We start from the raw sequence: 13,908 nt of genomic DNA on the forward strand, positions 1-13,908 counted from the left end.
TCAGTTCATCTTTCAAAGCCACTGGAATACATTAACTCAGTACAAACGCCTGCACATATTATATGCATATTTTATAACAGAAAACTGTTAACTTTTAACCATTTTAACATGAACATCATGAAACTTCTGGCATACTTACTGAGCGTAAGGGAGGGATCGCTGTGTCACCAGGACCATATCAGAGAAAGGGATTCGAACGGTAAGTTCTTACAAAAATCCCTTTTTCTCTTTCAATGGTCCTGGTGACACAGCTCAACACTGGGACGTTCCAGAGCCGGTCCTTTGGGAGGGTACGCTCAGGTCTGCAGCTCTCAGCACTGCTCGCCCGAATGATGCGTCCTCCGACGCGAACTCATGGAATCTATAGAATTTGGCAAATGTGTGAACAGATGACCAAGTGGCAGCTCTGCAAACCTGCCCAGCTGTGGCCCCATGTCGAACCGCCCAAGAGGTGGCAACTGACCTGGTGGTATGCGCATTTATTTTGGCCGGTACTGGTCTACCCACTTTGGTGTATGCAAAGGCTATCACAGACCGCAACCACCTAGCAATAGTCTGCTTAGATGCAGGCCAACCAATCTTGTGTACGTCATACAATACCAACAATGTGTCAGTCTTCCTGACACTCTTCACTCTGTCCACATATATGCGTAAGGCACGCACAACATCCAAAGTTCTCAACTTGTCCCTTTTCTTAGAACCCTCTGGGGGTTGAAACACAGGTAGAACTATCTCCTGATTTAAATGGAAGGTAGATACCACCTTCGGTAAAAACTGAGGCACTGTTCTTAAAACAGCCCTGTCATCATGAAAAATTAAGAAGGGAGATTTACATGACAAAGCTCCCAATTCTGAAACTCTTTTAGCAGATGCTACTGCTAACAAAAACACTAGTTTCCACGTAAGAAACTTAAAGTCAGCCGACCTTAAAGGTTCAAAAGGTGCCTTTTGAAGGCATTCCAAAACCAGTGATAGATCCCAAGGTGCTACTGGTTGCTTGTATGGAGGTTTCAACCTGGATACTCCTTGTAAAAAGGTTTGAATTTCCGGCAAAATGGCTATCTTTTTCTGGAAATAGATGGACAAGGCCGAAATCTGCACCTTCAGTGACTGAAGGCTTAGGCCCGATGAAAAACCATCTTGTAAGAATTCCATCATTCTTGATAGCTTAAAATGAGATGTATGAGCCTTTCTTCTCTCACACCATCGAATGTAAGTCTTCCAGACTCTATAATAATTTGCCGAAGATACAGCTTTTCTGGCTTTTATCATAGTCTGTACTACTGCCTCAGAAAACCCTTTTCTTTTCAAAATGGTGGTTTCAATAGCCAGGCCGTCAAAATCAATCGATCTGAATCCAGGTGATTGAAAGGGCCTTGTCTTAGAAGGTCTGGTCTCAGAGGTAGACGCCATGAGTCCACAGACAACCTCTGAAGCCTCGAGTACCAGGATCTCCTTGGCCAATCTGGGGCCACTAAGATCACTGGAACCTTCTGCCCCTGTATTTTCTTCAGAAGTCTCGGTAACATTGGTACTGGTGGGAATGCATAAAGGAGATCTCCCTGCCAGTGAATAGTCATGGCATCCACTGCCTCCGCTAGTGGATCCCTTGTTCTGGCATAGAACCTGGGCACTTGACGGTTGATCCTGGATGCCATCAGGTCCACATCCGGAGTTCCCCACATCGAAGTGATTTGGTGAAACACCTGAGGGTGTAAGCTCCATTCCCCTTCCTTGAGCTCCTCCCTGCTCAGGAAGTCGGCTTCTATATTCTCTATTCCTGGGATGAATATAGCCGATACAGCTGGAACATTCTGTTCCGCCCATAGGAAGATTCTGGATACCTCCCACATGGCCAATCTGCTGCGTGTACCTCCCTGGTGATTCAGATACGCCACAGCTGTGGCATTGTCGGTCTGAATCCTCAAGGGGAGGTTCTGTAACCTGTCTCCCGCCAAGGAAATGACTTTCCAGACAGCTCTCAGCTCCAAGATGTTGATTGGTAACGCTGATTCCTCTGCCGTCCACAGGCCCTGAAGCCTGAGATCCAGGACTATTGCCCCCCAGCCCCTGAGACTGGCGTCGGTAGTTACTATCAACCAGTCCCAGGTCTGTAATGACCGACCCCACTGAAGGGAATCTACTTCTGTCCACCATTTCAAGGATTCTCGGGTGTCCGAAGACAGCACTATCATCTCGGATTTCATGGTCAAAGTGTTTCCTGACCAAGCTGACAAAATGTTCCATTGGAACCTCCGAGAGTGGAACCTGGCAAATTGAAGCGTCTCGAATGACGCCACCATCTTCCCCAGGAGCTTGAGGCACCTCCATACTGAAATGCTCTGAGCCCTGAGAATCTCCTGGACTAGGGTGACCAGATCCCTGGCCTTTACCTCCGGGAGGAATACCCGATGAAGATGGGTGTCCAGTATGACTCCCAAGAATTGGAGCCTTTGTGACGGTACCAACTGAGATTTTTGCAAATTTAAAATCCAGCCGTGAGCCTGCAAAAAACTGATGGCCTCTGCCAAGTGACTCTGCAGCATGGCTGCTGACTCTGCTTTGAACAGGAGATCGTCCAAATAGGGTATTACTGTGATTCCCCTGAGCCTCAGCACCGCCGCCATTACTGACATAATCTTTGTGAATACCCTTGGCGCGGTTGCTAGCCCAAAGGGTAACGCCCGGAATTGTAAATGCAGGTCTCCTATGGCAAACCTCAACAAGGTCTGATGCTCCGGGTGTATAGGAACGTGCAAATATGCGTCCTGGACATCCATGGACGCCAAAAATTCTCCCTGGTCCAGACTCAGGAGTACTGACCGTAGAGACTCCATTTTGAAATGGTCTACCCATAAATGAACATTTAGAGACTTCAAATTTAGTATTGGTCTGAAAGACCCGTCTGGTTTGGGCACCAGGAACAGCGTGGAGTAAAAGCCTTTCTTCCACTCTGTCTTGGGGACTAGTGTCACCACCCCTTTTTCCAAAAGGGAGTGCGCTGCTCTCACAAGAGCTGTACGCAGCCGTGCCTCCTTTGGTAAGGATGTGGGAATGAACCTCTTCGGAGGTGGCCCTCTGAAAGGGATTTTGTAACCCTGTGTTATGATGTCTAGCACCCAGGCATCCTGGTCTAGAGAAGCCCAAGCGTCCCTGAAGAGCGTGAGACGCCCGCCCACTTTTGTCACTGTCGGGCAAAGCCCCTGACAGTCATGCAGAGGGTTTATCCTCTCCTTTATTGGCAGGCTTCTTGTGGAAAGAGCCAAATTTTGACTTTTGTGTCTTGCCTCTAGAGGGCTGAAACCTTCCCCTGAAAGACTGTCCTCGAAAGGACGCACCACCTCTAGGGGAGGGCCGAAAGGACGGCTTAAAAGCAGAAAATCTGGACGTCTGCTTTGCTGAGGAGGCCGGCAGGAATGTACTTTTGCCGCCTGTGGCCTGTTTTATAATCTCCTCTAATTCGGTACCAAAGAGTACCTTTCCTTTGAAGGCTAATGTTTCCAGAGCCTTCTTGGACTCATTGTCTGCTTCCCAGGCTTTTAGCCAAAGCACTCTCCTGGCATTAATGGAGACTGTGGACACTCTGGTTGCCATTTTAATAGCTTCCTCCTCTGCTTCAACTGCATATTCTGCTGCTGCCTTAATCTTTTCTGCAAGCAGTAATGCACCCGGGTCAGCCTGCAGCATGGTGCATAATTCACCAGCCCACTCTATCATGGCCTTAGAAACCCAGGCTGAAGCAATAAGGGGTCGTAAGGTAAACCCCACCCCTTCAAAGATAGCCTTGAGGTTTCCCTCCAGCTTTTTATCCACAGAATCTTTAAAAGCTGCACCGCCCTGTACTGGTAATACAGTAGCCTTGGACAAACGTGCCACTGAAGCGTCCACAACTGGGACCTTTTCCCAGAGCTCCGCATGAGACTCTGGCATGGGGTACAGACTAAGGAATCGCTTAGGCATCTGAAGCCTCTTATCAGGAGTTTTCCAAGCCCCTTCTAACAATTCCTGTAACCCCTCATCTGAAGGAAAAGTAACAGCCTCCTTCCGCTGTCGCTTAAAAACACCTTTAACAGGAGTCTTATCCTCCACAGTCAGCTTTAAAGCCTGCTTCACAGCTACAATGAGATCCTCTATACCAGCAGCAGAGTTCTCTTCCAAATCATCACCCTGATCCCAGGGGATGTCAGTATACTCTCCTTCCTCTTCATCTACCACAGTAGTTAAGGCATAAGACCTTCTAGGTGTCCCTGCCACATCATCCATTTTGTCCAGCATTTCACTGAACCTGTTAATCCCTTTTGCAGTATCCTGCATCACCTGGATAAGTGCAGGATCTGCCTGGGTAAGAGGCAAGGAGCCAGACGACTGCTGAGATGATGGCATAGGTCTCTGTGATTCTACCAGCCCATCACTCTGCCTGTCCAAAAGCTGCACCAAAGCGTTTACTGACCTGCCTAGGGCCCTGGCCCACGCAGGTTCCATATGCTCTGCCCTATGGGGATCACTGCCCATGGGTCTCACATCAGCGCAAGTAATACATAAGCCCCCCTTGGCCATCTGCTCAGGGACATATTTTTGTGTGCAAACATTGCACGCGCTCAGTGCATTAAGGGCTCCCTCCCCCAAAACCACAGCCTGATGCTCAGACATGATGCAAGTGATAAATGTATATCTATCAGTATACACAGTGCAAACAATGTACAAGCGTTTATACAGAGGCAATGCACCCAATCACTTATCTGTCTGTTGGTTTCAACTGCGGGGAAGCGATGCCCAGGAAATCCAAGTCACTCTGCCAGGATCAGTAAGCCAGCTCAGCTCCGCTGCAAGCGTTCTGAAAGGCGCCAAAGTCAGAGTGAAGGAAGAGACCACAGGTCCCTGCTGCTGCGGGGTCCGTGACCTTTTGGCGCCAACCACCCCCAGCAAGCCGCTCCTTAGGTAGGATTTCCTAGTTCCAGTGTCTCCCCCTCAAATGGGGATCACTTGGAACATGCCTGTCACAACGCTGCTGTCCTCTCATCTAGGAGCTCAGCGTGTAAGCTCCGCATAAAATGGCCGCCGCCATCACGGAGCGCCTGTCCCCCATGATCCCCACCTAAGCGTGGAGCCGGTTTCAGGGTACTCCGGAGCCCAGGCAGCCTTTTAGAAAAGGCTATAAGCGCTGCACAGGGGGACCAGACAGTGTCTCCCCTGTGCACAGTGAGCTGACAGGACGCGCTTCTGTCAGCTCCTGCTGCGCAAGCAGTGTGAGGATTCACTATAAGAATCCTCACACTGTGCCTACCTAGCTAGGGTAAAAGTTAATAAAATAATAAAAATCCCCTAACTACTCTAATTCTTCGGCTGCTCCTGCAGCCCTTTAGAATAGCACCCACTCCAGTGGGCACCTAACACGAACTGAAGAGTCCAGGGATGCAGTAGGGGAGGAGCCTACCCTCTAAAACTTTAGGATAGGTGCCTGGCTCCTTCGGACCCTCCTACATCCCAGTGTTGAGCTGTGTCACCAGGACCATTGAAAGAGAAATACATGTCATATATGATATATATCATAAAATGAATCTGTTTCCTCATGCACATTAGTCTTGTGCATTTAAAATGTATCTTCTGCAAAAAATGGTGCCCTACTTCAGCAGAGCTGCACTGGACCTGGCTGCTCACACACGCCAGGCATCTCAAATAATGTATTGAGGCCAGATGTATGAGTAAAGTTATTTCTTCAATTTAAAATCAAGACAGAGAAAAAGAATGGTGGAAGAAGTGACATAAGCACATTCCTGTGATGTTATCTACATAATACCCTTTATATGATGTTACCATTTCCACAATGCTTGCAATGATATATACCTGACTAAAGGCTAGGGCTGTGATGGCTAACCTTGACACTCCAGCTGTTGTTGAACTACACATTCCAGCATGCCCTGCATCAGTTTCAGCATGGCCAAACTGTAGCAGGGCATGCTGGGATGTGTAGTTCAACAATATACGGGCTGCAATTAATATTTATGGAAGCCCATAGGATCCGCGACTGATGCAGGGCACAAAGGAACGCGCATCAAAATCCCAGGAAAATTACAAGTGATATGTCGCAGCAATGTGTCGGAATCGCATAAAAAGTTGCCATTTCACACTAGTGGATGGCGGCCTTTACACTCAGTGGTCACTTTTATAAGATACACTTGATTGGCACTGCACCTATCCAATTAGCCAATTATATGGAATTACCGTATGTACTCGAGTATAAGTCGACCCGAATATAAGCCGAGGGACCTAATTTTACAACAAAAAAACTGGGAAAACTTATTGGGCGGTATTCAATGAGCCTGATTCGCCATGTTTTTATGGCGAATTTGTGCTGTTTGGCGAATTTTTGACAAAAACGGTGAATCACCCTATTCAATGAGCAGATGGCGAATACATTTCAAGGTTTTTTTCGCCATGATTCACCGAGTAGCAATCGCTATCTTTTTATGGTGAAGTAGAATGTGAACTTTTAAAATAAAGTGTTTTGTTTTTTACATTTGGTGTCAAAAAATCAGGAATTTTATTCTGAGGAGGGGCATGCTATTTTTATTCATGTGCTGTAAGCACATGAATATATATTTAATTTTAAAAAATATATATATATTTTTTTTTACACAGCAGCCAGCAGGGGGCGCCGGAGCCGAGCCGCTCATTAGATATTCATATATTCACTGCACCCGATCGTTACGATCGGGTGTAGTGAATATACACGGTCCCCTGCTGGCACCCCGGGGGGGCAGCCTGTGCTGCCTGGCACCCGGGGAGCCCACCTCCCCCCCACAAACGTTCTGGGGCAGGCAGAGACTTCCATCTCTCTGCCTGCCACCGTCCTCAGGCTCCCTGCGGCGTTCGCCGCAGGAGCTCATATTCGCCGGTCAGGGGCAGCGAGCCCCTGACTCGTTGAATACCGGAGCCGGCGAGGCTCCGGAACGTGGCGAATGTGCAGCGAATCCTAAAAAGGATTCGCTGCACCTCGCAGGTATTCTCATTGAATACCGCCCATTGACTCAAGTGGGACCCTCACTCGAGTATAAGCCGAGGGGGGCTTTTTCAGCATAAAAAATGTTCTGAAAAAGTAGGCTTATACTCGAGTATATATGGTATATTAAGCAACTTAATACGTCAAACCATGTATACAGGGTCAAGAGCTCCAAAAATCAGGATGGTTGGGAAGGATATTTGGCCACAGAATGATTGTTATTGCAAGAAAAGGGGGATTTGCATGCATAATAATATTCTCTAGGGTTCAGAGTCTAGTGTGCAAATCTAACACATCCAGTGACCATCTGTTCTGTGGGCAAAAAACCTTTGTTAAAGGATTATGGTATAGATAGACAATGTCTAGGTCATCCACTAATGGTCAACAGTGACTAGATCGACACCTAAGATTGGTCGACATAACCTAGGTTGGCATTGACAGAGCGGTGACACAAACTTTAGGTCGACATGGTTGACATGGTTGACATGAATAAGGTCAACATGAGTTTTTCATGTTTTTTTATGTCTATATCAACCTATGGGGACTGGGAAAGCATATAAGTATACCACGTCCCCTCGCGTGGCTGCGCTCGGACCACTATTATATTCTCACTCTATGCCCACTTGGATAGTAAAGTATGAAAAATCACCTTTAAAATATATATATTTTTTAAAGTCATGTCAACCTTACTCATGTCGACCATCTCCATGTAGACCTTAAGTCAATGTCGACATAGGGCATGTCAATCATTCTTAGGTGCTGACCTAGCCATTGTCGACCTACTGACTGTTGACCTAGACATTGTCGACCCAGGGACTACATACCGAATGAAAGAGGCTAGATAGAGGAAATTGGCCAGATTTGTTCAAGCAGTAGTAAATCTAGTAACCGGACCGTACAACGCTGGCAGAAGAGCAACTGCATTCAGACCTTGATGTGGATAGGCTATAGCAGCAGAAGAGGATTTTCACTAACTAAGCACTAACTACCCTTTCCCCACGCAATATTGCTGACCACGTGCAACCCTTTATGGCGACAGCTAGCAAGGTCTTCTAATTTCTACTACCAGCAGGATAACAAGCAGGATATTGTCCTCTCAAACTGGTTCAGGGTCCTGCAATGCCCTCCAGAGTCACAAGATGTCATCAATCTTTTAAGGGCTCCATACACTAGAACAATTTTGCATGATTTCAACCAATTACGACCTTTCTGGTCGATATATCATTTGTAAAAAGTGTCACATCGTATGTGTTTTCCAATCCGATCCGATGTGTGGTCCCATGAGTGTCGGATAGGAGTCCCTTGATCGGTCGTACCGCACCAGTGATTTATCGGATTCAGATGGAATCGGATGGAAAAGGGTGTGGTTTTTTTGTGCATGCGATATATCGCAGGAAGTTTGACTGACATTTTTGAGGCCCTCTAGCCCCCTAATACAGCCCATAAGATATATCTTATAGTACAGGTGTATACCATAAGATATATCCCATGCGATTGATCTTGGCTTGATCAACCGCATGAGATAGATCGTATGCAAAAAAAGACAGCAAAGTTCAAAATCAGATGGAATCACTCCCAGGAATTCAAGGGAAATTCCATCCGTCTTCAGGGTCCAACATATCGTTGTAGTGTATGGGGCCCTTTAGAGCACCGCTGGATGAGGTGGAATGGGAGATTCATATGAAACCATCATATCAACATGGAATCTCTATGAAATGTTTCCAACACCCTGCTGAATCCATCTATTAAGAATTCTGGCACTTCTGGGGGAAAGTGAGGCCTAGAAAGATGTATTTAGAGAAGTGGCCACTGAGTGTATATGGCAATGGGTCAAAACGTTGTCCCAATTCTAGTGTTAAAAGCAAATATGGCACAACATGTTGAAAAACTGTACCTTCTAGCTAAATTTTCTGATAGCCACGAGGTGACTCATTACACAAAACACACAATGTGTCCACTGCTAATAACATAGAGCCCAGGATCGTAGAGAGACTCAACAAGAAGTCATCATAGTGGAGTGGCAGGTGTTAAACTGATATAGTAGATAAGATTTTTTCATTGCTAGTCAACTTTAAGCAATGATTTACACATAGAAATCTGTACAGAACAGCTCTTCTAAGAAATGTTAGTTCATTATAGAAATTATGTTCTGTGGTATTTCTCATAACACATTTTAATTCCAATATAGTCTAGGCCACACTGCAGTAATTCATTTTTAAAGACACTAGCTACATTTACTGCATACAATAAATATATAATAAATAACTTTACCTTGGGTGTTTCCTCCGTCACTATTCTGGACGTGGGAACGGTTCCTCTGACATATTTTTCATCTTCCACTGTTGTGGGAATGTTGCCTGGATAGGGGTCTGGGCTGACAACAGAATACTTTTCATTCAGTCCTGCTTCACTAACTAAAGACAGAGAGCTTTCTTGGAGGCTGCTGTCATCTTTGGACTCCATTCCTCTATGATGAACACCACTATTCCACGTCTTTTTCTCTGTTCCCCCCACAGCTTTTTCCAAAGTCACCCTGTCTATTCGGTCAGATTTCATGAGAAACGTTGCTTTAGAATGATGGAGAACATCAGTAGCAGTTACGCTGCTCAGGTGCGGAGAATCACCATTGCTGCTGGTTTTCTTTTCATCTTTGGACACAAATTTGGCAGACATATGCAAGTCTTCAGTTTGGCATATGCTCCAACACTCCTGCTGACTTGTTTGAGAAGTATTTTTGTTTTCTGGGAAGCTTTCCAGTTCCGTTAAGGTTACATCCAAATTTAAGTTATTTTGTCTATCTACGAAAACATTTTCAACAGCTTTTGGATTGTCAGCATCAGGCAAGATTTGTTTTAGTTTCTCATCTGCAAATGATCTACAACCAAGTGCAATATCTTTCTCTTGTAGTTTATTTGGCAGAACATTTGACGGAGTGGGAAACTCTCTTGCTATAGCACTAGTACCAATATATTGGTTTACATCTAAACTAGAGTTTTTATTATCCATTTGTGTATCAAGAAAAGCAGATGTACCAGTTGATGAGCTACGTTCCGCGCTGAATGGTACACTGTCATCCGCTATTGCTTCTACACCAGAAGTTGCGTCCTGACAAACGGATTCCTGGAGACTGCGTTTATATGACCAGTCTTTTTTAGCATGGGATACAGCCTTCGTGGATGATGCCGCCTTGACATTTGAGGAACCCAACTTTGCTTTTGATTCAAATTTACTCACCACATGCTGAATTGAAGATTTTCTAGTTGTAATATTACTACACACCACCGTAGAGTCAGCCATGGCTGCACTTTGTTCGCTCATTTCCACAATACTTTTTCCAGACAAAAATGGAGAAACAATGTCACCAACAAAATCTTTCTTAAAATCCATCTTTGGTATTAACTCAACAGGTAGAACATCCAACACACTATCATCTTTTGGAATGTGTGAATGCTGGCTATCGAGATTGATTCTATTAACAGACAAATCTTTTAAATGTACTACATCTGCTGCAAGACTTTTAGATAAGAATAGAGCATTCTCACCCTGAACCTCCAATGGAATCATTTTAACACTCTCTTTAATGACATCTTGGTTTTCTGCAAAACCTGTACTGCTTGTGTTGTCACCAGAAACATAGGGGCTCTTGTCTTGCGCATGAGACAATAAGGGGTTTAGATCTAACTTGACTTCTAGCGGTACACTGGGAACATTACAGGTTGTATTTGCCAGTAAATCTAGTTGGACATATCTCTGTCCTGTCAAAACATCAATTTTGCATTTTTTTAACAGGTCATTGTATGGAACAACATTGCGGTCTTGTTTGGTACCATGGAAAGGTGGGGTAAATCTTTCTGATAAACCTGTATCCAATCCTGATAACTGAAAATGCCCTGACTGATGCAGGCACTCAATCTCTGAGAGTTCCTCAAACAAATCTTGGTCAATAAGTCCATGTTTAAGTGAATCAATGACCGAAAATCTCATTCCTGATAAATGGTGGATGATTCCACCATCTTGAATTTGTGTACTCAAAAGGATTACAGCAGCAGGTCTACTAATAACCCCTAGTTTAACAGCCTGTATTATAGACAATGCTTTCTTTGATTTTGGATCTTTGATTCCACTAGATTCTAGCTGCAGGCGAATGAGTTTCTCTTTAGTCCTATGGTCAGTACTTTTCCCTTTAGAAGCTTTCTCCAGCTTGATAAGTTCATCTTTGTAAGACGGACTAACCAAGTTCAAGCTAGAAGCCAATGTTACAGATACCTTCTTGCCTCGACTTACATCACAAATACCCCCAGCAATCACTTGAACTTCTAAAATGCTTCTGGCAACTTCATCATCCATAAGCCCTGCTTTCCGTGCTTCTTCCACAGAGTAGACCCTCTTGTTTTGCACATCCACAATGCCAGTAACTGACTTGTCTGAAGCAAAGACCTTCTTCAAGAGTGTTTCATCCATCAGTCCTTCCTCTATGACGTCCTGAATGCTAAGCGCTTCACATGTCTGAGAGTCAAAGAATCCAGAAAACAGTCCAAGTCTCTCCATGAGTCTCAAAGCTGTGTGGCTGGAGATTGCGCCAAGACTCACAGCGTCATTTAGCAGTAGTTTTTTACTGAAATTTGCATCAATAATACCTCCGTTTATGAGCTGTTCAGACAACATAGCTAAAGTATCCTCTTCCTCCATGTCAGGGTGATATTCATTGACAGATACCATATCTTTAGAAATATAAGGCAAAGCACCCAACTCTTTTGTGTCAGGACTTTTTATCATCACACGCTCAGATGTTACTGCTGGATGCTCTATACTCTTTTGTGACACTCTCTGTATTGTTGTAATAATGACATTTGTTTTGTCAGATGCAGAAGATATTTCAGATAAAGGTTTTGTTAGGTTTAGTTTTTCTTGTGGAACATCCTTCTCATTTGGTATAACGTTGGCCCTTGATAACAATTGTGCCTGGTTCAGAGCTTTCTTAATAGTGGGCATTTGTGACATTGACTCAAGATTACTACTCCTGGTGGTGGATAAAAGGGGAAGAGCAGGTTGAACAGCGACACTTATGCTATGTCCTTTGTTAGGTGTCGTTTGTTTATGTTCCACGGTACTTTCACCAGAGGCATTGTGTTTCAGTGCTTGTTGATTTAGGCTTTGGAATGACTTTTTAAGTTCTAAATGTGTGGTCACATGTGTGTTATGCTGATCAGGAGCAGAGGACAGAGTGATGCTTTGTGGAAGCAGACTATGGCCTGTTTGTGGCTCAAACACTGTTTCTGAAGTTATGTCTGCAGAAGATGGCAAAAGTTTAGGGTTTGCGTTCTGTTTAAGATCATGATAATCTTTATTGGCAATGTCTTTCACATGCAGACAGTCCCCACTGGAATTGTTTTTGTTCTCTAGGAGAAAATTTGTCACTTGATTTTCACTGCCATCAATAAGCAAAAGTCTCTGACCGTTCTGAATGTTTATGTAGCTGAAATGCCTAAAATCAGACAACAGTTTTTCATTGCCTTCTAATTGTAAATTAATGCTCATTTTCAGAACACTGCTGTCAAAAGAATGTAAGCTGCTAGCTGCAGAGGTAGGCCGGACCCCATGTTCTCTGGTGCTTTCTGCTGTTGGACTGCACGCTATATCAGGAATCACGGTAGACTGCAATATTTTGGCACCACTTTCATCTAAGATTTGACACTGTATGGCTCGGTCCCAAAACATTACTTCTCTGCTCTTAGTTACATAAAGGCCTTGAAACTTGTGCCGGTTAGCAAGGATTTTCACAGCCAACTCATTGGAAACAATACCTTCCTGAAGAGCAACTGTAACCGGAACCACGTCACCTGATTCTGGCCACAGAAAACCACTCAAAGAAGCAAGAGATTCCAAAACAAGGAGGGCAAGCTTTGGAGCCACAAGATGGCGTTTAACGGCCTCATCCAATGTAACCCTTTGTCCAGTTGCAACATCTACAATGCCTTTATCTTGCAGTTGCCTGGTTAGCAGAGCACAAGCAATATCCTTATCCATCAGATGGTATCTCACAGCTTCATCTACACTCAATCTATGTCCAGTTTTGGGATCTGTAATACCTCCAGCAAATATCTGAGCCTCTAGAAGTCTCACTGCTATTTGTCTATCGAGAAGGCCCTCTTCCACTGCCTTGAAGAGGCTGACATTTTTTCCTGACTTCAAACACACCATGCCACCTGCTATCTGTTTGACTGGAAGAAGCCTCAGACCAGTAGACTCATGAATTATGCAACTCTCCATCATTTCCGTTAAACTCACAAGTTTGGCTGTGTTTGGATCAATAACCTTTTCACAAGATGTATCCAACTTTTCCATAAGACCGCTGCTGATTAACAGTTCCTGAGAAGGTGCATCTAAATCAGTTATTTCTCCAGTGGATGTTAACCTAAACAACCCTGATGCCGAATAGATATTTAATATTTTCAGTCCAACACTTTCGCTGATTTTCCCTGCTTTAATTGCTGTAATGAGGGACAAAATCCTTTCCTTTCCAGTTTTAGGTTTGTCTAGCAAATTCTTGGCATTACTTAAATCTTGAAGACGCTGAAATAATCTCAGATCAATAATGTTCCTCTCAAGAGCAGCTTCTAAAGTCAGCTTTTCATCTGTTTCAGGAATAACCAATCCAGACAAGATAACCTGGGCTTCCAGGAGTATGAATCCGGTATCTCGATCAATGAGTCCTTTCTGCACAGCGCAGAAAATGGGAAAGATCTCCATGGACCTCAGGTCTATAACTCCAGCAACAGCAGGACTCTCCTAGAAAGAGAGACCATCTGCATTAGGACACACATGTATTCATTAAAAATAATAGCTACAGCAGGAGGAAAAACCCCAAAAGGGTTAAATATACTTTACTAAAAGTCACCAAGCTACAA

General features: G+C 44.4%; 1 protein-coding gene across 19 annotated transcripts in view; it reads right to left on the reverse strand.

Moving 5' to 3' along the window:
- The window catches only part of MACF1 (microtubule actin crosslinking factor 1), a 237,812-nt gene that overhangs the window by 114,648 nt on the left and 109,256 nt on the right, over positions 1–13,908 (reverse strand). For 16 of the 19 annotated variants that reach the window (XM_083173834.1, XM_083173839.1, XM_083173838.1 and 13 more), the window contains one exon: positions 9,272–13,789. The exons of the other annotated variants lie outside the window; for them this stretch is intronic. In XM_083173834.1, coding sequence (XP_083029960.1) covers positions 9,272–13,789 — 4,518 coding nt within the window. The remainder of the gene's footprint in view (positions 1–9,271; positions 13,790–13,908) is intronic. 19 annotated transcript variants of the gene reach the window in all.

The sequence above is a fragment of the Crinia signifera genome, chromosome 2 (genome assembly GCF_055691185.1).
Source record: "Crinia signifera chromosome 2, ASM5569118v1, whole genome shotgun sequence".
Taxonomy (NCBI): domain Eukaryota; kingdom Metazoa; phylum Chordata; class Amphibia; order Anura; family Myobatrachidae; genus Crinia; species Crinia signifera.